At 32.9% G+C, this 26698-nt stretch overlaps 2 protein-coding genes across 2 annotated transcripts in view; one reads left to right on the forward strand and one right to left on the reverse strand.

Moving 5' to 3' along the window:
- Hil (peptidase hillarin) overlaps window positions 1-24766 on the reverse strand; it is a 162932-nt gene extending 138166 nt beyond the window's left edge. Inside the window, exon 1 of the mRNA XM_075309280.1 lies at window positions 23933-24766. The gene's annotated coding sequence lies outside the window, so the exon portion shown is untranslated. The remainder of the gene's footprint in view (window positions 1-23932) is intronic.
- The window catches only part of LOC142239899 (uncharacterized), a 42372-nt gene continuing 36746 nt past the window's right edge, over window positions 21073-26698 (forward strand). The window contains exons 1-2 of the mRNA XM_075311643.1: window positions 21073-21186; window positions 25443-25500. Coding sequence (XP_075167758.1) covers window positions 21073-21186; window positions 25443-25500 — 172 coding nt within the window. The remainder of the gene's footprint in view (window positions 21187-25442; window positions 25501-26698) is intronic.

Genomic DNA, 26698 nt, shown 5'->3' on the forward strand with positions numbered 1-26698 from the left:
AAATTATGAATGTTTCCCAAATATTGCACGAGATTTTGTAGAAGTCTGATTTCAGATTTTATCAAAATGTTGATCTAAATACAAAGTTGTGCAGAGTATGTTACAATCGGCCCGCCCGACTTTAGACTTTCTTTGCATTTTTATTTTTTACTATAATTGTGTTACGTCCCATAACGTTAGATTTAAATTTTAGGTACAGCGATTATCTAGAAGTATATACAATTTTGGCTAAATCGATTCAGATTCAAATTCATGCATATGGGAATATAACCCTTTATAATAATTTTCGTCCACAAATACATATACTGTCGGTATCTTCTCATATTATGATGGGTATTTATATCATTATTTTATTTATTAAACATTGTCCTAAATTTGAAATAAAGAGTTTAATTGGTATAAATGCGAAATTAAGACCTTTCTTGCACACATAAATAAATACGATACTTTATATCGATCCATATATATACCCCATATATATCCCCTCAATAGAACTACAAATTAGTGGTACTAAAATGAGATTTAGTTATATTACCCGGAGTCGACTCCGGAGTCGGAGTCGGAGTCGAGCTGATGAAAAATGCTGGAGTCGGAGTCGGAGTCGAGCAAAATTGGCTCGACTCCACAGCCCTGGTTTTCATGATATTCTTCGTTTTGTTTACGGCCAGCGATGTAGGAGGGACTACGACTACTTTGCTTCGCAGTTCTTGGGTTGCTCTTTTAACGATTTTGTATCCATAAAATGTCTTTGTTTCTTTTTTAATGTCATAAAACGCATATCTTCTGCATAATGTCATATCTTCTGCATAACTTCAATTGGAACATTTCAGCCACAACATTTTTGAGAAATCTTTTGCAATTCGCATAACAAGGCTATGGAACCATTTGCCTGCTATTGCTAAGGATTTTTCAATTTCTTCTCTTACATTTAAAGATAGATTGATTTTGCATTTTCATAATAATCGTTTGAACTATTCATGTTTCTCACTGACAATAATTATATCACCATTTATTTTTTTCATAATTATTTTTTGTTTTTTTATAAAAGTGTGCGTTAGGTTTTTAGTTTTAGGATATTAGTTTTAAACATCACATTTAGTCTTTCTTTGTTTTTATTTTCATAATTTTCATATATATTTCGTTTTATTATAGTATTTTTCACTTAGTGTTTTTAAAATATGTATTAGTTAGTTTTATCATTTCAAGCAAATACCTGTAATCATTTGTATTAGCTATCGACATATAGTCCACATGGGATCGGTTTGATTAAATAAAGATGAATATGAATATGAATATGAAATGTTCTTTATGGCCATGTAATGGTTTTAGATATGTCTATACTTAACCTATAAAAATACTTTTTTCCCTGTAAAAATGTAAAAAAATTGAATGGTCAGGTACATGATTTTCGCGACCATTTAATGGTCTCAAATTCTATCATTTATATAATAGAACATGTTAGCGGCATTTGAGAACCATTCAACTGTTTATTGCCACCATACATTTTTCTCCACTAGAAAACTATTTTTACAAAGACAAAATACATGGTTTTCGCGGCAATTACATGCTCTAGATAAGCATTAAATGGATGCTGCAACCATGTCCAAACATGATTTTTCTGTGCGTGCAGCCAGAAAATCTCACCAAAAAAGTCCACATGCCAATAAATTATCCAAATCGAAATATTTTGTAATAAAAGAAAATTTTACATTAGTTGGAACAGTCTCACCCTAACCTGAAGAAGTATTTACGTGGCATTAAACACAATTTACACAATATTAGGGACATATTTCTTAAAAAAATTCAATGAAAAAAGAAAATTTATTATATTTGTTCAATTTTTTTTTACTAAAGCAAATGTTCCTCAAAATAAAGAAAATATTTTTTCGATTTAAAGAAATCGTCATTAAAATAACTGAAATGTTGTCTTTATACACTGAAAAAATATTGACGTGATATTAAAGATTACGCAATCTCAATTTTAGGATGTGCAATTTACACACTATTAAGGACAGAAAGTTTATAATCTTTGCTTCAAAAATTTTTTCATTAAATTTAGGACACATATTTTGAAAATTTGCGTCCCTCCATTAAAGTTGCATGTCTTTAAACTAAGGCAAATTTTCCTTAAAGTAAAGAAACACGATTTTGATTTAAAGAAATCGTCCTGAAAATAACTGAAATATTGAATCCTTAGATTTAAGATAAAAACGCTTCAAATATAGGCTAAGACTTATTTTGAGGATTTAGTATCTTTGGTTTAAGGTTTGTTTGGAATAAAGCAAACATTTTTTTTCGAAGTATCTGTCATAATTTGGATTTTTAAACTGGCATTTGTTTGTACGTGAACAGCTTTATTAATATACCGGCAAAATAGAATGAAAATTCGATAAATGAGATCTGTATGCTAATTTTAATTTTATAGATCCTACATTTAAAGCCAGATAGGTCGCCAAAAAAATTTCCTTATTTTAAAGAACCCGCATCTTTGGCTTGGAATCAATACCAAAATTCTTAAAGGAAGGTAAAAATCGTTGGATCCAAGTAAAATTTTTTTTTGAGTGTATTAAAGATAAAAGCGTGTCAAATATTGGCTACGATTTATTTTTTAGTTATTTTGTATCTTTGGTGTATATATATATTTTTTTGGAATTAAGAGAACTCTTTACTTTGAAGTATCTGTTATAATTTAGATTTAAAACTACAATTTGTGTGAATATTAATATACTGCAAAACCAGAATGAAAATTCGATAAACGAGATCTGAATGCTAATTTTAATTTTATTGATCCAAGGATTAAAGCTAGATATGTTCCAAAAAATTTCTTTATTTTAAATAAACCCATGAGGGAAGGTCAAAATCTTAGGATCCAATTAAACTTTTTTTGAGTGTATATGAAGTTTTTACTTCAAAACAACACTATGTTAACATGACATTTATGTACACATTAGGTTAGGTTAGGTGGCAGCCAGATGTATCAGGCTCACTTAGACTATTCAGTCCATTGTGATACCACATTGGCGAACTTCTCTGTTATCACTGAGTGCTGCCCGATTCCATGTTAAGCTCAATGATGACAAGGGACCTCCTTTTTATAGCCGAGTCCGAACGGCGTTCCACATTGCAATGAAACCACTTCTAGAAGCTTTGAAACCCTCAGAAATGTCACCAGCATTACTGAGGTGGGATAATCCACCGCTGAAAAACTTTTTGGTGTTCGGTCGAAGCAGGAATCGAACCCACGACCTTGTGTATGCAAGGCGAGCATGTTAACCATTGCACCACGGTGGTTCCCATGTACACATTACCTTTAATGTACATCCAAAAATGCCCTTCTAGAAATGGATTTAATTTTCATTCCACAAAAAGTTATTTTGAGGAAACTTATCAAAATCCTTTGTGTTATGCTGTTTTTGCAATAAAGAGATATTTTCTGACTTTCAGTGGGTTTGAATCACAGCATGGACCAATAAAATAACGGAAATTTCGAACATTTTCTTGTAGCACACGAACCTTTGAAATTTACGTCCCTCTTTTAATGTATTTGCATGTCTTTGAAGTAAGTCAAATTTTCCTTAAAGTCTAACAAAAATTTTTTGATTTAAAGAAATAATCGTTAACTTAAACGAGATATCGAATCTTTGGATTAAATATAAAAAGAGATTGAAATTTCAATAAATGAGATCACTATCCTAATTTTAATTTTATAAAACCTAGATTTAGAGCTATGTAAGGGAAGTGCATATAAAATTAATTTCTACAGATCCGATTGTGTAGCACTTCCCGATCCTAAAAAAAGAACATTTTCATTGCGTTGATTGCTGGGATGTTGACAAGAAATGTGGATGTCGCGAGTGACTTATCAAATACAGAAGGTAAAGTATTCAAATGCATTTCCCCTTACCCACTACGTTTCTGCCACCATAGAAAACAAAGAAAGCTAATATAAAAAATTCCGACATTTTTGCCAACAACAACAATAAGAAATGTAGCTAGCATTGAATAAAACACGAATTATAGAGGAGGACAAATCACGCCAAGAGAATGAATGAGAAAGATAAACAAAAAAACACCCAAAATTTATTTCTCAACGTTATGGCATCATATCACCCCATTGATCATTGATATCGCAGATGTCTTGGAATGGTGTTCAACTGGTAACACTGCTCTTGGAACCGGCTGTTTTGAATTCGCCAACAGCGAGAGAAGAAATACTAGTCAGCCAAAAGTGAATATTCTAACCACCGTTGAGCATTTGAAAATATTTGTAAACAAATATTTCATTTGTTTGGCCAAGTGAGAGCTGTTATTATCCATGACCGTGGTCATGGTATATCCAGCCGCCAATTCAAACACACACACAAACTTCAGTAACCAGTCATGTGAATGTTTGTTTTTTTTTAACATGAATTGTAGTGGAAAATAGCAAATCCACCATAAACATATGGCTCAAATACATTTCGTGTCGATAATCAGGTTTTATTTTATATTTCTAATCTGGACACTTTGTTCGTTTGTTTGTTTCGATTTGATTTCTTCTTCCTTTTTTTTGTGTGAAAATAATTATTGGCTTGAAACTTGCCAAAAACGTGCCTCGGCAAGAATATCAATAACAGTATGGGAGATTTTAGGCCATAGAAAAGAAAACTTTCCCACTATGGCATGTATGCCAAGTGATAAAATTGAAGGTGCGTTTATATATTGTACCATGGTAGGGTTAATGCATCTTTAAAAAAATAATTTATGCATGGTCATGACCAAACATCTAAGTAATTGACAATTTAAAGATAATATAGGGGACATACAATTTTCTTGGCAGACCAAAGGCGAGAGACACTTACATGGCAAAGTGAAAAGAGTATTTAGTTGATTGCCAATTCTTTGGCTTTCTTAGTCAATCTCCTTTTCAATGTGTGAGTGAATAAAGAAGAAATCATAAAAACAAAAACATTAACTTGACCGCATACCATCAAAACCTATATAAATTCTTTTCAAGTTTGTGTTTTAAGTCTTTTGTTTTGATTCATTTGCAATCTGCTGCCGCTTTTGCTTTCTCACAATCATTTCCATTTTGATGAGAGTGAGAGTGATTTATGTTGACCTTTCGTGCAATTTTTGAAGACTAATCAATATATTCAAAATTATTAAAAAGAGGATATCTGAGTGATTAAAATCAAGTTTCTGTAGTCACTCCCACCAAACTCGGGATATTTTGTGATTAATGGTCCATCTCTATCCATCGATATAACAAAAAAAACTTGAAATATTTAAAGAAATTTATACTTTTCCATTGGACGTATGTTTTAAAACATTTTTTTTTCTCTAACAACGGGTGGCTATAACAAACAATGGATAACTTACTACAAACAAATACTTGAAGCTTTTCGATTAAAATTAATATGATGGGTTAAATTATCAGCATGGCATTTCGAAGATGTAGAGAATAGCATCAAAATATATCTAAATATTTGTCTTCACACTTGTAGAAAAAACTTCGTGATATTAATCATTCAAATTGAGACCACAAAACAAATTTGTACACTGAAAAACACAGTGACCCCACCACGAAGAAAAATTTTGGTTAATTTTAGAAAATTTAGAAAATCATAACGAAATTATAAAAATAAGTAAATATTTTTCGACAAATTCAAGAAAATTTATTAGACATAATTAATTGTTTTCACTTGTTAAAGAAAACTGTGTAGTTTGAAGGAAAAAGTTGGAGTTCAAAATTGCAAGAACGTCTTTAGTGCCAAATGAAGTTCAAGATGTAGTACAATTTACGAATTTGAAGAAATAATTTTGTGTGAAGTATGAATTTAGTAAATATTTATGCTCCATTTGTGTATTATTTTTCTCATTAGTTTTTGTTCATTTAACTAACGTACGCAAAAGATTATAAGAGTAAAGGAAACTATCTCCAAAAATTAAAAATTACTTGAACTAAGACAAAGTTAAATTGATTTTAGTGAAATAGAGGGTTCACTTTTTTTGAGTGTAATTGTACAATTGATTAAAAAATTTGTTGATTTCTTAGGTACTTTCAATTACTGTTTAATAAAAAATAAAAATGCAAATATTTTCAATAAGTTTTAAATACCTCATTCACACTACACTTCCAAAATCCACTTTTAATAGATTTCGAGCCTAATGTGTATGAAAAATAACTGACTACACAATTTTATAGATTAAATTTTGATCCATTTTTTTTATTTAATTGGAAATATTTTTATGACATTTTTTGTACCGTTCAAATGTTGTTGGCTAATCCTGCCTCCAAACTCGAAACTCCATTAAAAAGTCGGTTAATCTAAATTACTTTAAGTTGAAATTTAAGCAAAATTAATTTCTTGGTATATAAGCTGTGAAACTAATTTAATTTTAAATTCCCAATGTATCTTAACACTAATAGCATATCCTTTGGCAATCGAACTACACAGAAAAAAAGCCAATTGTTAAACTGATTCTAGTTTCATTATTATTACCAAAAAAAAAAATTAGGGGTAGTCTACACAGAAAAAAAATCCGTAGTTAAACTAACGTTAAATTTAACTTATTTTTATTATAAAACAAGTATATACGGCCGTAAGTTCGGCCAGGCCGAAGCTTATGTACCCTCCATCATGGATTGCGTAGAAACTTATTCTAAACACTGCCATCCACAATCGAATTACTTAAGTTGCGGTAACGCTTGCCGATGGCAAGGTATCTTAAAACCTCCTAACACCATCTTCTAAATTGTATGTAAGTCCATACGTGGTATATATTAAATCAAAACAGATCGATCCAATACGTATATAATTCAGTTTGACAAAGTAGACATAAAATTTTGACAAAATTGTCTACAGAAATAAAATTTTAACAAAATTTTCTATAGAAATAAAATTTTCACAAAATTTTCTATAGAAATAAACTTTTGACAAAATTTTCTATAGAAATAAAATCTTGGTAGATTATTTTTGTCTCGAGTGGCAACCACGATTATGAACCGAATAAAATTTAAACAAAATTTTCTATAGAAATAAAATTTTGACAATGATGAAAATTTTATTATTTTTTTTTTTACTATTTTTGTTGTTTGAATAAATTCATTTTACACAATAATTTAATAATTATATTTTAAGAGTTCAGTTACTTAACACAACTTTTCAACTTAAACATAATTTTTAAACTTGGAATAATTTATGGTATCTAAATAAAAATTTTATTATAAACCGAATAAAATTTTAACAAAATTTTCTCTAGAAATAACATTTTTACAAAATTTTCTATAGAAATAAAATTTTGACAAAATTTTCTATAGAAATAAAATTTTGGTAGACTATTTTTGGCTCTAGTGGCAACCATGATTATGAACAGATATGGACCAATTTTTGTGTGATTGGACCAATTTTGGTATGGTTGTTAGCGACCATATACTAACACCACGTTCCTAATTTGAACCGGATCGGATGAATTTTGCTCCTCCAAGAGGCTCCGGAGGTCAAATCTGGAGAACGTTTTATATGGGGGCTATATATAATTGTGGACCGATATGGATCAATTCTGGCACGCTTGTTAAAGATCATATACTAACACCATGTTCCAAATTACAACCGGATTGGATGAAATTTGCTTCTCTTGGAGACTTCGCAAGCCAAATCTGGGGATCGGTTTATATGGGGGCTATATATAATTATGAACCGATGTGGACCAATTCTTGCATGGTTGTTAGAGACCATATACCAATATCATGTACCAAATTTCAGGCGGATCGGATTAAATTTGCTTCTCTTTGAGGCTCCGGAACACAAATCTGGGGATCGGTTTATATGGGCGCTTTATATAATTATGGACCGATGTGGACCAATTTTTGCACGGTTGTTAGAGACCATATACCTACACCATGTACCAAATTTCAGCCGGATTGGATGCAATTTACTTCTCTTTGAGGCTGCGCAAGCCAAATCTGGAGATCGGTTTATATGGGGTCCATATATAATTATGGACCGATGTGGACCAATTTTTGCATGGTTGTTAGAGACCATATACCAACATCATGTACCAAATTTCAGCCGGATCGGATGAAATTTGCTTCTCTTTGAGGCTCCGCAAGCCAAATCTGGGGATCGGTTTATATGGGGGCTATATATAATTATGGACCGATGTGGACCAATTTTTGCATGATTGTTAGAGACCATATACCAATATTATGTACCAAGTTTCAGCCGGATCGGATGAAATTTTCTTCTCTTTGAGGCTCCGCAAGCCAAATCTGGGAATCGGTTTATATGGAGGCTATATATAATTATGGACCGATGTGGACCAATTTTTGCATGGTTGTTAGAGACCATATACTAACACCATGTACCAAATTTCAGCCGGATCGGATGAAATTTGCTTCTCTTTTAGGTTCCGCAAGCCAAATCTGGGGATCGGTTTATATGGGGTCTATATATAATTATGGACCGATGTGGACCAATTTTTGCATGGTTGTTAGAGACCATATACCAACACTATGTACCAAATTTCAGCCGGATCGGATGAAATATGCTTCTGTTAGAGGCTCCACAAACCAAATCTGAGGGTCCCTTTATATGGGGGCTATACGTAAAAGTGGACCGATATGGCCCATTTTCAATACCATCCGACCTACATCGATAACAACTACTTGTGCCAAGTTTCAAGTCGATAGCTTGTTTCGTTCGGAAGTTAGCGTGATTTCAACAGACGGACGGACGGACGGACATGCTTAGATCGACTCAGAATTTCACCACGACCCAGAATATATATACTTTATGGGGTCTTAGAGCAATATTTCGATGTGTTACAAACGGAATGACAAAGTTAATATACCCCCATCCTATGATGGAGGGTATAAAAATATTTGTTTTTAGTTAATTTTTTTTATTTTTCGAATTTTTTTTTTTAGTTAAATTTTATTATTTTTTTTCGAAATTTTTTACACCTTAATGAAATCTTACTTTTTTTTAAGTATGTCTCAAACATTTTATGAAGTAAACGTGGGTATAAAGTTCAATGACGGTACACATAACTTCAATATGAATTAACGCAAAAGAAAATTTTGGTACGATTTCCAAAAATAGTAAGAATGAACACTGTGTGGTTAAAATGGTCATGATTTGGGGTCAATGATTTTCTTCTTTATTTTTAGTTAATTTTTTCTTCTATGAGCGAGTGTAATTTCGTGAAGTTCAGTTAATAATTACAAGAGAACATTAAATTTTCCTGGTTTTAACAAAGTTTTGTGAAAACCATAAAATTCGAGTAAAATGTAGGTAAATTTTCGCTCGAATTAGTTTATTCTTCCTATTCGGTTTACTTTTTTTTTCGGTGTAATGAAACTTTTACAAATATGCCTTCAAACCTTTTTGACTAAACGTACACTGAAAAAAATTTGTCGTGAAGCCCGATTTCTTTGTCCTTTGCTAGCATAGAAGACAAAAGTCGATAAACTTTTCACTCAAGTCGTTTTGTCTTTGTTGTTAAGAGATTCGACCTAAAAATGGGTATCTCTCCATGAAAGAAAATTAAACTGGGCTCTAACAATTAAAAAAAAAACAACAAAAATAATGCAATGGTTCATACGATTTCTAAAAATAGTAAGTACTCTATAACTACTGAAATTCAGCTAAATATACTCAATTTAAAAACTAATTGAGTTTTGTGTTAAAAATCAATTAAAGTTTTAATTGCATCAAATACAAAAATAATTGAAACAAACCGCAAAACTCAATTAATTTTTTCAAATATTTTTTTTTTATTTTTCATTAAATCTATGATTGACACTGTTATTTTCGCAATTGAATCAATTTCAATTGAAAACAAGTAAGTAACGTCAAAAGTCGGGCGGGGCCGACTCTATTATACCCTTCACCATTATGTAGACCAAAATTTATGTTCATCTCAACTCCTTCAAATTTGTTAGGAGTTATTATTATACCCTCCAACATAGGATGGGGAAATGTTGCTCCAAGACCCTATAAAGTATATATATTCTGGGTCGTTGTGAAATTCTGAGTCAATCTAAGCATGTCCGTCCATCCGTCTGTTGAAATCACGCTAACTTCCGAACGAAACAAGCTATCGACTTGAAACTTGGCACAAGTAGTTGTTATTGATATAGGTCGGATGGTATTGAAACTGGGCCATTTCGGACAAATTTTACGTATAGCCTTCATATAAACCGACGCTCACATTTGGCTTGCGGAGCCTCTTGGAGGAGCAAATTTCATCCGATCCGGCTGAAATTTGGTACATGGTGTTAGTATATGGTCTCTCACAACCATGCACAAATTGGTCCACATCGGTCCATAATTATATATAGCCCCCATATAAACCGATCCCCCGATTTGGCTTGCGGAGCCTCTAAGAGATGCAAATTTCATCCGATCCGGCTGAAATTTGGTACATGGTGTTAGTATATGGCATCTAATGACCATGCAAAAATTGGTCTACATCGGTACATAATTATATATAGCCCCCATATAAACCGATCACCAGATTTGACCTCCGGAGCCTCTTGGAAGACCAAAATTCATCTGATTCAGTTGAAATTTGGAACGTGGTGTTAATATATGGCCTCAAACACCTATGCAAAAATTGGTCGAAATCGGTCCATAATTATATATAGCCCCATATAAACCGATCCCCAGATTTGACCTCCGATGCCTTTTGGAGAAGCAAAATTCATCCGAGTTGGTTGAATTTTGGTACGTGATGGTATTTAACAGACATGCCAAAAGTGGTCCATATCAATCATATAAACCGATCCCGAGATTTGGTTTTGGAGCCTCTTGGAGGAGCAAATTTCATCCGAGTCAGTTGAAATTTGGTACATTGTGCTAGTATGTGGCCGTTAACAACCATGCCTAACTAGGTCTATATCGGTCTATAGTTATATATAGCCCTCAGATAAATTGATCCCCATTCACACAAAAATTTATCCATATCAAGTTCATAATTGTATATAGCCCCCATATTTCAATTCTGGCTCTCTACCACGTATGGACTAACTCACAATTTAGAAAACGATGTTAAGAAGTTTTAAGATACCACAACCAAGTAATTCGACAGTCTTTCGTAGAAGTTTCTACGCAATCCATGGTGGAGGGTACATAAGATTCGGCCTTCGAACTTACGGCCGTATATACTTGTTTAAAATATTTTTTTATTTTTCATTAAATCTATGATTGACACTGTTATTTTCGCAATTGAATCAATTTCAGTTGAAAAAAAATTAAAATAAATTTCATGAATAAATTAAAAATTGTATATGAAAATATGCACTGCAAAAACAGTGAACCCACCAGGAAGAAAAGTTTTGGTTAATTTTAGAAAATTTTGAATATTTTTAGAAAATTTAAACTAAACAGTATTACAAACGCTGACATCACGCCAATATCACAAAAATAAGTAAATATTTTTCGTCAAATTCAAGAAAATTTATTAGACATAATTAACTTTTTTCACTTGTTAAAGAAAACTTTGTAGTTTGAAGAAAAAAAAATGGAGTTCAAAATTGCAAGAATGTCTTTAGTGACATACGAAGTTCATGATGGACGGATTTGTAGTAAAATTTACAAATTTAAAGAAATAATGAACTATTTTGTGAGAAATACGAATTTAGTAAATCTTTATGCTTAATTTGTGTATAATTTTTCCCCGATTTTTAGTTCATTTAACCAACATACGCAAAAATTTATTAGAGTAAAGGAAACTGTCTCCAAACATAATAATTCCATGAACTACACGGTTGAAAAAGACTGTTTTTCATATGTTTGGCTATAAACATTATATGTTTGGAACACAATATTTTTGAGTGCAAGCATATAATGTTCATAAACTAGCATAACATGTTTGGGACATATATGTTAATATGTTAGAACATATTATGTTTGGGACATAAAATGTTTGTAAATATAATACGCTTGAATGCAAACATATATTAATTTAGAAATAGCCTATAAACATATATGTATTTAGTAGCTTGGAGCGCTATTTAACAGGGAGCGATATTGAATTAAGTTGGTGGTTGTTGCTTGTTATTACAAAATTAACATTTTATTTTTCCTTGGGCAATTGATCAGCTACTTCTTTGATCCTCCTGTGTGGTCCGCTGTTCGTATCCCCGTCCGGCAAAAGGTAAAATTAAAATAAAATAAAAAATCATAAAATTGAATAATTTCTTCTACAATGTTTGTATTGCAGAAAAAGGTGCTAAGAACTAAAAAATCTCGTGGAAGTGAGAAAGATGTCGGGGAATATACAATTGGTCAGAAACAAAATTTTGAGCATTCAGGTCGAAAACCTATGTTGTTAGCACCTATATTACCTGTTTATTTTCATAATTCATTATGATTGTAAATATATAAATAAATAAATAAAATTTTGAGCACAATATTGTTTGGGAGAATTTTTTTAAGCATATAATATTTTTGGGTGCAAAATGCTTCCAAACATATTATATGGTCACATAATAACATATTGTTTTTTGGAAGACAACATTATTGAATTTGGATGCAAAAATACAAAATGTTTGGAACTTAGACTACCCAAACATATATTGTTTAGACCAATATGCTTTCAAACATATTATATATTGGTAGAGATCAAACATATAAATGTTTGGGCAATACCCAAAAATGTATATGCTTGAAGCAAAATATGTTTGGGAGTATATGTTACAGAAGCGATTTTTTGTGAGGGTGTAGAATACAGTTAAATTGGCTTTAGTGAAACAGAGAGTTCACTTTTTTTGAGTGTAATATATAGTAGATGATATATATGTTTAGTCTTCTAACAGAAATTCCCATATCCTTTATACAGTGGAATTTAGCTTATACAACACAAAGAACTCATCTCCTCGGCTTTATCTATAATGAAGACTTTACAATCCAATTTGGTTTTTAATTAAAATTGCTTCGATCACGAAAATTATAGAATCAACCAAGGACTGAAATGAAATGTTAATTGGGACAATTAATATGTAATTAAAGCTGCACAATTTTCCAATGATTTTCTCAAATGACCTTGTTTAAGTTAATTGGTTAAGTTTTTAGTTTCAATAAACTTTTTGTAATGTATTGAAAATATTTTGGTGATTTTTTTGGGTAGTACACAGTTTTGTCTTTAATTGCTTATGTTTTGTGTGCAGTCACGCAATTAATATTTGTTGAAATATCTTCGATCACAGAAATGACCAACGTCAATCACCAACGTTTTGTCAATAAATCAAATAAAATTTTCATTTAAATTTTTTTAAAATTCAAATAAAATTTTAATTGGAAAAGAGTTTCTTTTGCTTTAGTTTAACATATATTGAAATTATTTGTGCGGTCATTGAATTTTATACCCACGTTCATAAAATTAAAAAAAAAAAAACTATAACCAAATATTTTTTGTTTCAATAAAAATAAGTTAGTTTTAATATAAGTTTAACGATTGGTTTTTTTTTCTGTGTATGCTAATATTTGAAATTATTTATATTTAATTTAATTAGTTTCAATTTAATTTGACTTAATTTAGTATCATAATTAATTTATCTCAATAAAATTTAATTTTAAAAACTATACTAAATTAAGAGATTTTGCTTTTGAAACAAACATCTCACCAATTCATAATGAGCCTATGTATGTCCACTTCATAATATGGGCAAATAATAAACACAAATCGCCAATCTTAGGAAAAGTAAAACAAAAATGATTTTGTGGCTCTGTGTGATTCATTTTCATTTTCATATTTTTTAGAGTAGTATAGGTAAATGAGCCATTTGAATGAAGCTTTGAAAAGCAATTTATTTTTATTTATCTTTATTAGAAACTAGTTAGATTGACATAACACAAACAATGACAGTAACCTACTTTTATTACATTTCCACATGACAAATGGAAAATAAATGCCAGATAAATATTTTTTTGTTTTTTGAATAGCCGACTTTGTAACGATGACAGAATTTTATGCTTAATAAGCGAAACGTCTCAGCACAGGGATCATATGGAATAGATTACTTTGTAAACTGCAAATACATTTTGGTTTTGTAATCTCATTGAATTACTTGGAAAATGATCTTCTATGAGAAATTTGCACAAGCATATCCACATGTATAGCGACTCTACTTGGTACTTTATTAAAACAATTCCAAATTTTATTGGTTGGTTGCAATTTTGTCATTGTTTTCTTTCTTCCAAAGTAGACGACATGAATTCAAAGAAAACTGACGAAACATAAATAAATCAAATCGAAATTAAAAGGAAAAATACCGCCACCAAATACAGATGACCAACATGGATCGATGCACTGCATCCACATATCAAAACTGGATTGATGAAATCTCTGGTTTTGTGAAATACAAAGCACACATATCCAGTCAACCAAAAGCGAACTAACTAACTTGTCCAACAACTCCAGTCAAAAACGCCACCATCACCACCACTACTTGTCGCTTGTCGCACCGTTTGCCACCAGAAAAAGTCATGGTGAAGATGATATCTTGAAGATTTTTAAGATCAATTAACACAATTTCGAATGATTTAATGATGTTGGCCACGCCAATCAAATGACTAGGGAAAAGTGGAAAATGAAAGGAAACGGACACTCTTCTTTTTCATTCAAACTTAGAATGAAATATTGAAGATAAACTCCAAAATACCTTGTCCCATTAAGCAATCGCATTGATTTCCATTTCATTTGAATTGAGGAGAGTTAGAACGTGAGGGTGCCAGAATGCAAATTAGTCGTTTTCAAATATATATTTATAAAAAACATTTCAAATTGATGTTCCGATTGGGTTAGCAAACTTGTTTCATGAAAATAATTATCAGTTTATCTATTTTTTCTCGATTGTATTCAAATAGTTTCGTTTTCGAAATATTACCTGAAAATACTTTTTGTCATGAAAGTTGATGTCATAAAATCAATGCTTTGTGAATTTTTGCTAACAATTTTAGCATTATTTTCCCAGCACATATCTCTGCAGCTATACTTTATTAATTAGTTAAATTAACAATAGTATGTTATCACTAGCTTTCAAGAATTTAAAGGTGAACTAGGGGGATTCATCATTGCAACTATTCGTATTTAATAATTTAGGTTGCATCACCACGATGACGAATAATTCCTTGGACTACACCTATTGTAGCCATCAATAAATTACTTTGTAACTTTTTTTTATTTTTAACTTTAAGAGACATTTAGATACTTTGTATTCATGCCAACAAGCAATTTTCGATTCTATTAAATCGTTTTATACCCTTCACCACTACTGTGGTACAGGGTATAATAAGTTTGTGCATTTGTCCGAGACCCATCGTTTAGTATACCGATCGGCTTAGAATTAAATTCTGAGTCGATTTAGCGATGTCCGTCTGTCCGTCGGTCTGTCTGTAATTTTGTGTGCAATGTACAGCTCGCAGTTTAAGTCCTATCGTCCTCAAATTTGGCACAGAGTTTTACATTGGCTCAAAGACAATCGCTATTAAATCGGTTCAGATTTAGATATAGCTGTCATATATATTTAATAGTATTGTTAAGTGTGCCACATTTGATTGAAATCGGTTCAGATTTAGATATAGCCCCCATATATACCTATCGCCCGATTTACACCCATATGACGTTTTTTGCTGAGATAGCAGAATTATTATTCTAACTATGCATGTCAAATTTGGTCAAAATCGGTTCACATTTAGATATAGCTCTCATATATATACGTACGCCAGAGTAGGGGAAATATGGTAGAATGTTTCATATTTTAGACCCATTTCCAATGGGAGTTTCCTCCAATTGACTCGATAGTTTCCACAGAGAATACATTTAATATGCTATTTAAGTGTGTCATCTTGATCTAATATGGCCAAAATACGCACATTTACACAAAATTCTGTGATGATTTTCCCTTATCGTAGTCATATCCTACACACTGTAATGCCAAACTTTCCACAGAATGTTAGAATTTTAAATAAAGCTCCGACTTGTGGAAATATCGCCCGAATTGGCCAAATAATATATCACAACCCACAATTGGCCACATATCTTGGCCCGATAAATCATAAATGCTCTTTTGTACAATTGCATCAAAATTGCTCTAGCTTTATATTTCCCATATTTATACCCTGCGCCACACTGTGGAACAGGGTATTATAAGTTAGTCCATATGTTTGTAACACCCAGAAGGAGACGAGATAGACACATGGTGTCTTTGGCAATAATGCTCAGGGTGGGTCCCTGAGTCGATATAACCATGTCCGTCTGTCCGTCCGTCCGTCTGTCTGTGAACACATTTTTGTGATCAAAGTCTAGGACGCAATTTAAGTCCAATCGCCTTCAAATTTGGCACATGTTCCTAATTTGGGTCAGAATAGAACCCTATTGATTTTGGAAGAAATCGGTTCAGATTTAGATATAGGTGCTAGCATCCACGAGCTCCGCTCCAGGTTTCATTAAAACATCGGAGGGCAATTGGACAACGTCCAGTGAGGAGACGCTGGAGGTACTATTGGACACACATTCTCCCGGAAATCAGACAGTTGAACCATGCACTGGCGGTGCCACAGTGGCTCAGCGGTCGCTTCCTATCGAGGAAATTGTATCAGAATCTAGAATAAAATGGGCGTTAAATAGCTTTGGATCATTCAAATCCCCCGGACCTGATGGAATTACTCCGGCGGAGTTACAAGCGGTGGCTGACAGAATTATCCCCTGGTTGTCGGCGGTATATATAGGATGTATCAACTTAGCATATATTCCACGAAAGTGGAGGGAATCAAAAGTCGATTTCCGACCAATCAGCTTATCATCATTCCTACTTAAGACTCTGGAGAGGATGATAGATATTTATCTTAGAACTAGCGTCGATACAAGTTTGCTCTCGAAAAGACAACATGCATACTCGAAGGGCCGGTCTACTGAGACCGCATTACATGAACTAGTCAGCTTTATTGAAAGCTCACTATCTGTCAAAGAATACACAATCGTGGCGTTTCTAGACATCGAAGGGGCGTTCAATAACGTCCATCCGAGGTCGATATTAAATGGACTGACAACTCTGAATGTTGATCCAGGTATACTTAGGCTGTTAGACGAACTTCTAAGGAAGAGACGCATTTCAGCCACACTAGGACAAGCAGACATACAAAGGTATGTGAACAGAGGCACTCCTCAAGGGGGAGTTTTATCACCTCTTCTTTGAAATGTTGCTATAAACGACCTTCTGGTTTCCCTAGAAAAAGAAAGGATACAAGTGGTGGCATGCTCCACACTGTGGAACAGGGTATTATGAGTTAGTGCATATGTTTGCAACACCCAGAAGGAGACGAGATAGACACATGGTGTCTTTGGCAAAAATGCTCAGGGTGGGCTCCTGAGTCGATATAGCCATGTCCGTCTGTCCGTGAACACATTTTTGTAATCAAAGTCTAGGTCGCAATTTTACTCCAATCGACTTCAAATTTGGCACAAGTATGTATTTTGGCTCAGAATAGATCTCTATTGATTTTGGAAGAAATCGGTTCAGATCCATCGGTCCCATATATATATTTCGCCCGATATGGACTTAGATGGCCCCAGAAGCCAGAGTTTTACCCTAATTTGCTTAAAATTTTGCACAAGAAGAACAATTAGTACTATAGTCAAGTGTGCCAAATTTTATTGAAATCGGTTCAGATTTAGATATAGCTTCCATATATATCTTTCGCCCGATATGGACTAATACGGTCCCAGAAGCCAGAGTTTTACCCCAATTTGGTTGAAATTTCGCACAGGGAGTAGAATTAGCATTGTAGCTATGCGTGCTAAATTTGGTTGAAATCGGTTCAGATTTAGATATATCTCATATATATAGCTTTCGCCCGATTTACACTCATATGACCACAGAGGCCAATTTTTAACTCCGATTTAGTTGAAATTTTGCACAGGGAGTAGAATTAGCATTGTTGCTATGCGTGCCAAATTTGGTTGAAATCGATTCAGATTTAGATATAGCTCCCATATATATGTTTTTCTGATTTCGACAAAAATGGTCAAAATACCAACATTTTCCTTGTAAAATCGCCACTGCTTAGTCGAAAAGTTGTAAAAATGACTCTAATTTTCCTAAACTTCTAATACATATATATCGAGCGATAAATCATAAATAAACTTTTGTGAAGTTTCCTTAAAATTGCTTCAGATTTAAATGTTTCCCATATTTTTTTACTAACATAGAGTTCCACCCTAGTGCATTAGCCGACTTAAATTTTGAGTCTATAGATTTTGTAGAAGTCTATTAAATTCTTTCCAGATCGAGTGATATTTAAATGTATTTGGGACAAACCTTTATATATAGACCCCAACACATTTAACGGATGTGATATGGTATCGAAAATTTTGATCTACAAAGTGGTGCAGGGTATAATATAGTCGGCCCCGCCCGACTTTAGACTTTCCTTACTTGTTTTTTAATAAAATTGTGCACTATATTTGTATACAACTTTTTTTGTTATTTTTAGTTCACTTCATTAAAGTTAGCAAAAAATTATTCAAATTAGGAACATTTACTCATATTGTGCAAAATTTAACTAAAATCAAGTAATCTTCATAAACTAAAATAAAGTTCAATTGGCATTAGAGCCCCTTTTTTCTGGGTGTTCAACTTAGATTACTCTCATTCCCTTGTTGCTTTATTTCCTACAACAAATACAATAAAATTTGTGATAAGGGTTCGCTTCAACGATGCAGCCTTTTTAACACATTTTGAAAGCCTTGATATAGTGAAATGTCTCTTTATTCATTGAGTTCTTGTGACAGTGACAGAATAAATGATGTTATTACGACCCCACATGACCTCGATCTTTCATACAAATTAAACAAAAAAAAAACTGCACACAATAATCGAGTGCAATGCAATTCTCAGATACAATGGCAGTATTAACGTGCACTTGAGAATATTGCCTGCACAACGCATCATTAACACATGGATAGCATTATGATGATCTGTAGCATTCCCTCGTCTTTATATTCAAAGATGAAATCCAGTGTCAATATTTGTTTGGTGTGCAGAAAGAACTAATGCAAAAAAAAAAACGCATTCTATCCAGTAAATAAATACACTCCAAAAACAAACTGTTTTAATGCAACGATTCCCACAATTAAAAATCTGCTACACACAGAGAGAAACATAATTGTCACAGTCATATGCGAAGAGAAAAATTTCAAAACCGTCTTTAGCGCCATACTAAGTTCATTTGTGGTAAAATTTACAAATTTTAGGAAATTCTCAACTATTTTAAGGGAAATACGCATTTAGTTCTTTGTGTATAATGAAACATAAAGAACATGTTCGCCATCTAAAATTGAATGCCTACGAAAAACAGGTACTTGATTTTCCCAACCGTGTAAAGGTCTGAAATTCAGTTAAAAAATGAACATGCATTTCCTCGTCCTAAAAACTCCTTCCATAAAGTCAAAATACATGATTTTAGGACTATTGAATACTCTATTTAACCAATTACCCATATCCTAAATCCACGATCATATAGGTCATGCATTCTAAATGCATATCATTAGAAAAAATTGGGAACAGATTATATTAAAACCTATATGAATCGACTTTTGCATTTCGAATAATAAATTATTTATGAAAATTTTATATTATTTTCTGATAGTGTATACATACTGCAATGTATGTATGTATGTTGATAAGCCTAGTTCTCAGATACGTTTTTATGAGTTATGAGTTGCACTGTAGGTGAGATCTCACATAAAATATGACGCACTTGTTCCACAACACCATCTTCCCTTCCCACTAAGACGCCATCATGAACATTATTCAGCGAGATATGCGATAAAACTTCAGCTGATTATCAGACCCGTTTTATGAAACTCTCCATGTTCATGTGTGCAAAAGAAAGTTAATATGCAATTCTGCATAATCTTCCAGCAGGGTCATTTATAAGGCCTTTTATACTATGGCCCAATTGAAGGAAACGAAGCATGGTATATTTTACTCAATTTGATTAATTAGTCAATTAATTAAATTCAGCTTAACTTAATTTGGTTTTAAATTAACTTAATATTTTATTTATTATTTTTTTTTTGTTTTGTTTTTCTTAACACCAAAAACGGAAATAATGAGTTAATGAATTTTCCTGCTTGTTATCCAAACATCAATCAATACGTGTTGTTTCCGTTTCGAAAAGGAATTGTTCAAAGCATCGAATTAGATCGAATTAAATGTTGAAACCTTTCATTATACAATATTTTCTGATTTGAATTAAAAAATTTGCTTTGGTCGCAAAAATCAATTAATTTTATAACTGAGGTTCTCACTATTAATTAGGTACTATTAATTATTTACTTATAATTATTTTAAATTTAGATTAAATAATTGTTTTACTTTAATTATAAAGTTAATTTGGTTAATAACATTTTCATAACTGATTGTTGAAATGTAAGAAAAATATATAAAAAATAGTCAAAATTAATATCTTTTATAATCGGTGTAAGGGAGTCCATTATAATTGCACATACAGTACAATGAAAAACAGTGATCCCACCAGGAAAGAATATTTTAGTTAATTTTTGAGAAAAAATAGATTAATTTTAGAAAATTTTAACTAAACTGTATTGGAAATGCCGACGTCACGCCGATTTCCAAAAATAAGTAAATAATTTTCGACATATTCAAGAAAATGTATTTGACAGAATTATTATTGTTCAATTATTAAAGAAAATTTCGTAGTTTGGAGGAAAAAATTTTAAAAATGTCTTTAGTGTATAATTTTTTCCCCTGTTTTAGTTAATTTAACTATCCATTCATCAATAAATAAATGTGTAAATAAATAATATTCCAGAATTTAATCCGGAAAATAGAGATTCATTGAAACTGGGTCTACGACATCTTGAACTAAATATTGTCAGAATTTCACGCTAAACTAGGAAAAATAAAATATATACAATGAAACCTCTCAAAACTTGATATCGTCCGTGGCGTAAATTTTGATCAGAGCATTAAAGTTTGAGAAATTTCACTGTACTCATCTCGAGTCTGTGAAGCTGCAATCAAATACTTAGATTCACAACTGTAAATCTCTCAACGAGATGACAGAGCACCCCGTATTTAACAAATGCGAGGGATTGTCCACAATGAGTTACGAGGAAACTGCAAGGCAAATAAACTATTCCAATGCCTTAGATATCCCAGTGGAACGGACAGTATGCCTCTTGCTAGGACTTACCAGAATACTGCAAACCAGGTAAATTACAACGTACCCATATATTCCAGTGGAACTGGTAGTATGTGTCTTTTTGCTGGCAAGATAATGGTTAGGTTCAAAAGATGGCGTATTGCTCCAGGCTAACAAAAGTCACGGTCCCACTAGGTTAGGTTAGGTATAGTGGCAAGCCCGTTATTTCAGGCTCATTTAAGTCCATTGTGATGCCATAGTGTTTTGCCCGATTCTATGATTAGCTCAATGACAAGGGACCTTCTTTTTATAGCCAAGTCCGAACGGCGTTCCACATTGCGGTGAAACCACTAAGAGAAGGTTTGAAACACTCAGAAATGTCACCCACATTACTGAGGTGGGATAATCCATGGCTGAAAACTTTTTTGGTGTTCGATCGAAACTACGGTTGAACCAACGAACCTCTGTATGCAAGACGGGCACAGTTGACAGAAATCAAGGAATGGTTCGTCCACACAGAAAAAAGTAAACTGTTTTATAACAAGAATGAACTACGTCGTACGAAAATTGAACTATACTCCACATTTTGAGATTTCCACAAAGCATTGTTAAAACCAGGAAAATTTAATGCCTTGGTGTACTTTTCAACTACAACTCACGAAATTACACCCTCTCATAGAAGAAAATATGAACTTATGTGTATGTAGACATAATTAAAACAAGTATAAACGGCTGTAAGTTCGGCCAGGCCGAATCTTATGTACCCTCCACCATGGATTGCGTAGAAACTTCTACGAAGGACTGTCATCCACAATCGAATTACTTGGGTTGTGGTATCTTAAAACTTCTTAACATCGTTTTCTAAATTGTGAGTTAGTCCATACGTGGTATATATTAGACAAAAAAGGTATGTGTAGGTAAGTCTACAAATAATTACGAATCGATATGGACTTTTGCACGGTACGTAGGGAACCAGAATTGAAATATGGGGGTCCTTATATGGGGGCTATATACAATTATTGATATGGACTAATTTTTGTGTGATTGGGGATCGATTTATCTGAGGGCTATATATAACTATAGACCGATATGGACCTAGTTAGGCATGGTTGTTAACAACCATATACTAGCACAATGTACCAAATTTTAACAGACTCGGATGAAATTTGCTCCTCCAAGAGGCTCAAAACCACATCTCGGGATCGGTTTATATGAGGGCTATATATGATTATGGATTGATATGGACCACTTTTGGCATGGCTGTTAAATATCATATACTACCATCACGTACCAAATTTCAACCAACTAGGATGAATGTTGCTTCTCCAAAAGGCACCGGAGGTCAAATCTGGGGATCGGTTTATATGGGTGCTATATATAATTATGGACTGATATGAACCAATTCCTGCATGGTTGTTGGATACCATATACTAACATCACGTACCAAATTTCAACCGAATCGGATGAATTTTGCTCTTCGAAGGGGCTCCGGAGGTCAAATCTGGGGATCGGTTTATATGGGGGCTATATATAATTATGGATCGATTTCGACCAATTTTTGCATGGCCATTAGAGACCGTATACTTACACCATGTACCAAATTTCAGCTGGATCGGATGAAATTTGCTTCTCTTAGAGGGTCTGCAACCCAAATTTGGGGGTCCGTTTATATGGGGGCTATACGTAAAAGTGGACCGATATGGCCCATTTGCAATACCATCCGACCTACATCACCAACAACTACTTGTGCCAAGTTTCAAGTCGATAGCTTGTTTCGTTCGGAAGTTAGCGTGATTTCAACAGACGGACGGACGGACGGACATGCTCAGTTCGACTCAGAATTTCACCACGACCAAGAATATATATAAAGTATATATGGGGTCTTAGAGCAATATTTCGATGTGTTACAAACGGAATGACAAAGTTAATATACCCCCATCCTATGGTGGAGGGTATAAAAAGGAAAATTTCATTGTGCTGTGGAAATTTTCGAAAAAAATAATAAAATTTAATTTTTAGCGCATATTGGATATATAATATCACGTTAGGAGAATTTTCCAAAAACGATAAAAACAACAACGAATAAACGAGGAAAAATACAGTGTAATCGTGCTTCTAGACATTCAATCGATGGTGATTCTATAAAAATATTGAACAATTAGTACTGTCCAATTATAAGTCAGTCTAAATGAAGATGTCCCTTGCCTCGTTTTCTTAGTCAATTCCAAAAGGCGTACTACACTATGTGGGAAGCCACTTTTGGTTTAGGCAGAAACTGATATTTAATCCAATTAATTGTGTTGAAATCGGGTTTGCTAACCTCGATGACTTTTGCAAGGAAATACTTTATTTCATTATGATGACGAATGACCGAAATCAATCTAAGGAAATAATCTAAATTAAGTTAGATTGAACTGTTAGTGCCTTTGCCAGTTGAAGTCACTCAATTATACCCTACAGTTAATTATTATAACTCCAAGTCCGATGTAATCAACAAAAACTTTCTATCGAATCGTAGTGTTTAACAGTAACAAAATATTTGTACGTTATTGTATGTAAATATAAAATGTTTATATTTTAAAATATCTTGTAGATATAATCTCATTTTAAAGTTTTATTTTTTACTAAATCGATGCATTGGTGCACTCTTTCACTGTTTATTCAAATAACATTTTAATTTTTTTAAAACATGTTGTCTGTCTATTTCATTAGAATAGTTTAGAGCCATTACATAAGAAGTAATTTTTGAGGCATGTTTATTTATGAATACCTACCTGATATTAATGTGCTAAACTCTATCGGAGCTCTGATGCCTTCGATTTTAAATTTCCTCAACAAGGTTTGTTTTTGTTAATGCTTGTACGTTATTCTTTTTGTTCTGAATTCAGAATTCATTTGCACTTTTCTTTGGATAAAATAAATCCAGTTTTCCACTAACTTTTCTTTTATGGACAATTATTTTCTTTCGTTTCTTTTTCTTTGAATTTAATTATTTTTTATTTATAGCTGCTTGTTTGTATTGTTTTAACTTCTTTTTTTTTTTGCTGTTGGCTTTCAAAATATGTATAATAGAATTTGGTATTGTTGTTGTAGTTGCAGCAATGAATATGGCTGTGGGGCTGCTGTTGCCGTCGTCGTCGTTTCCACCACTGTGACTTCCTTCACCTCAACTCACTTGATTCTCACTTCTTTTGGCTTTGTTGGCCAATGTTGTTGTTGGTTTTGTTGTACAAACAAACCCAAAAATACCAGACCGTAACACACCGAATAACGAACGTCAGACGGACAGACAGAGGGCGGTTGGTCGAAACAAAAACATCACACACGAAATATTCATATAAGAAAAATTACACGAATGTAAAATAAACAAACAACAACAAAACAAAATGCAAATAGTTTCGTATTATCGTTGTTGTTGTTGTTGTATGAATTGTTTGACGCTTTGTTTTTTATCTTCTCCACTTGGCCCCACAAGATTCCGAGGGATCATAGATGATTTTTCTCAAGTTGAATCCACGACTCTAGCTTCTCCTCGTTGATCGTCGTTAGCTTTAGCGAAAGTATCGTTTTATCCGCTTTATTGTACTCTCAAAGGCAACGTTCCACTCGTAACTGTTGTTTGTTGAATTAACAGCAATGGCTGTGAGTCTAAGCCGGTGGTTCGATAACAAAAATACAAAGTCAGAGAACGCTTTTGAGCTCTCTTACACACACACACACACACACATGAAATATTCACTTGCAGTCTGAATTTCGCCTCTATAAAAATCGGACTTCTTCCATTCGGAGCCATGAAACTGGTGGTTGCTGTTTTAATAGTTACAGCTATCGTTGGAGTTGTTGTTGTTGTTGTCTTTGTTGGCCGCAAAGTGTAAAGTGAGATCATCTAGCCAGTTAACCATACACCAAGCGCTCACACATATCCACTAACACATATGCCCAACAACGAACGTCATCGTCATAAACTCACTCGAATAGTCAATAGCCTCCCCATGCCGCCACCTTTTGCATTTCCATTTTCCACCTTCATGATATATTCACTTGTTGCTTTTGTTGTTAATCATATTTGGCTATGTCCGCCACCATAGCCCCTAACGCACATGTAAGCAACTTCATATGGTTTTTTATTCTGGTCTCTGTTAACAATGGTGTACGTAAGAGAGTTGTTAATACAAGCTTTCAACACAAATACTTAAGAGAGCATTGCATTGTCTACTTCAAACTATGCTTGAATATCAACACGATTCTCTTATAAACTCTTCACTCTCTCATAACTCTTGCTAGGCAATTGATTTGACCATTGTCTCAGATACGAAAATGTTTGAAATCTCAAGCATTCGAGGTGCATCAGTTTTGTTGACATGCATTTTATGGAAAACGATGTTAGTGTTGCCACTAAAATAGACTACATCTTTCAAAATGCAGCATTCGTATAAATGTATACTTGTGTGAGGTAACATATTTCATGTTTGTTGCTTAAGTCTTTAGTTTAGAATTTTGAAACTACCTTTGCATCTGTGTGGTGAAATGACCTGACATACATTGTAAGGTCCATTCGTTACTTAGGATATTTAAACGTTAACTTTTATCCAAAATTCGTATTTATCACCTTATGAGAAGAAGGTAATAAATACCAAATCGAAGAATTTAAATGGGTACTCAACGATAATTTCACTTAAAATACTGCTTTAAAAAGATTCGATATCGATATTATTTCGCTGATTCCATTGAATATATGATTCCAAACATTTGTGGCATCTACACTGAAAGAAGATTTTTAAAAGCAAAAAAGAAAAGTTTGGAGACAATCAAAAATTCTGGGCTTTTTGCTCTAAAAGAAATTAAATTATAAGAAAGGAGAATTTCGTTTGTCTAAAATTTCCTATCGAGACATTTGTAACTTGATGCTCACTTCATACGGGATATACCTGGTAAATACCTATATGAGCCAATTAAGTTCTTGATCGATTTCTATAGAGCAGTCTATAAATAATTTTGAAACGCATGGTAATTTGATAGCCAAATTTCAACACCAGGATGTTCCAAAAGTTAAATCTGGCGATCGGTTTATATGGGGCTATATATAATTATGGACCGATGGTTGTTAGAGAGCATATACTGTTATCGCGTACCAAATTTCAACCGGAACGGACGAAATTTGCTACTCCAAAATTGATCCTTAATATTGTGTTCTAAAATTTAGGTTGAATAATTTTTATTATTTCATCTATATTTCTTTCGGTGAGTACACAGTTTTAATTAATTCGAACAGTTCATATATTTCTAAAACAGAGCTTCCCATGTAACATTGCATGTAACTTTTACTCTTTTCTCACTGTGGTTATATATTAACATTTCGAAATGATTAGTACACAGAAAAAATATCACCACAATATTTCCAATTAGAATGTTGATTGAAGTTGAAATTTTGTTCAATTAATTGTTACAATTAACTTTTTAATCAAGATGGAAACATTAAGTTGATTAAGTCGATAGGTTAGGTGGCAGCCCGATGTATCAGGCTCACTTATACTATTCAG

Source organism: Haematobia irritans, chromosome 5 (assembly GCF_050003625.1).
Source record: "Haematobia irritans isolate KBUSLIRL chromosome 5, ASM5000362v1, whole genome shotgun sequence".
NCBI lineage: Eukaryota > Metazoa > Arthropoda > Insecta > Diptera > Muscidae > Haematobia > Haematobia irritans.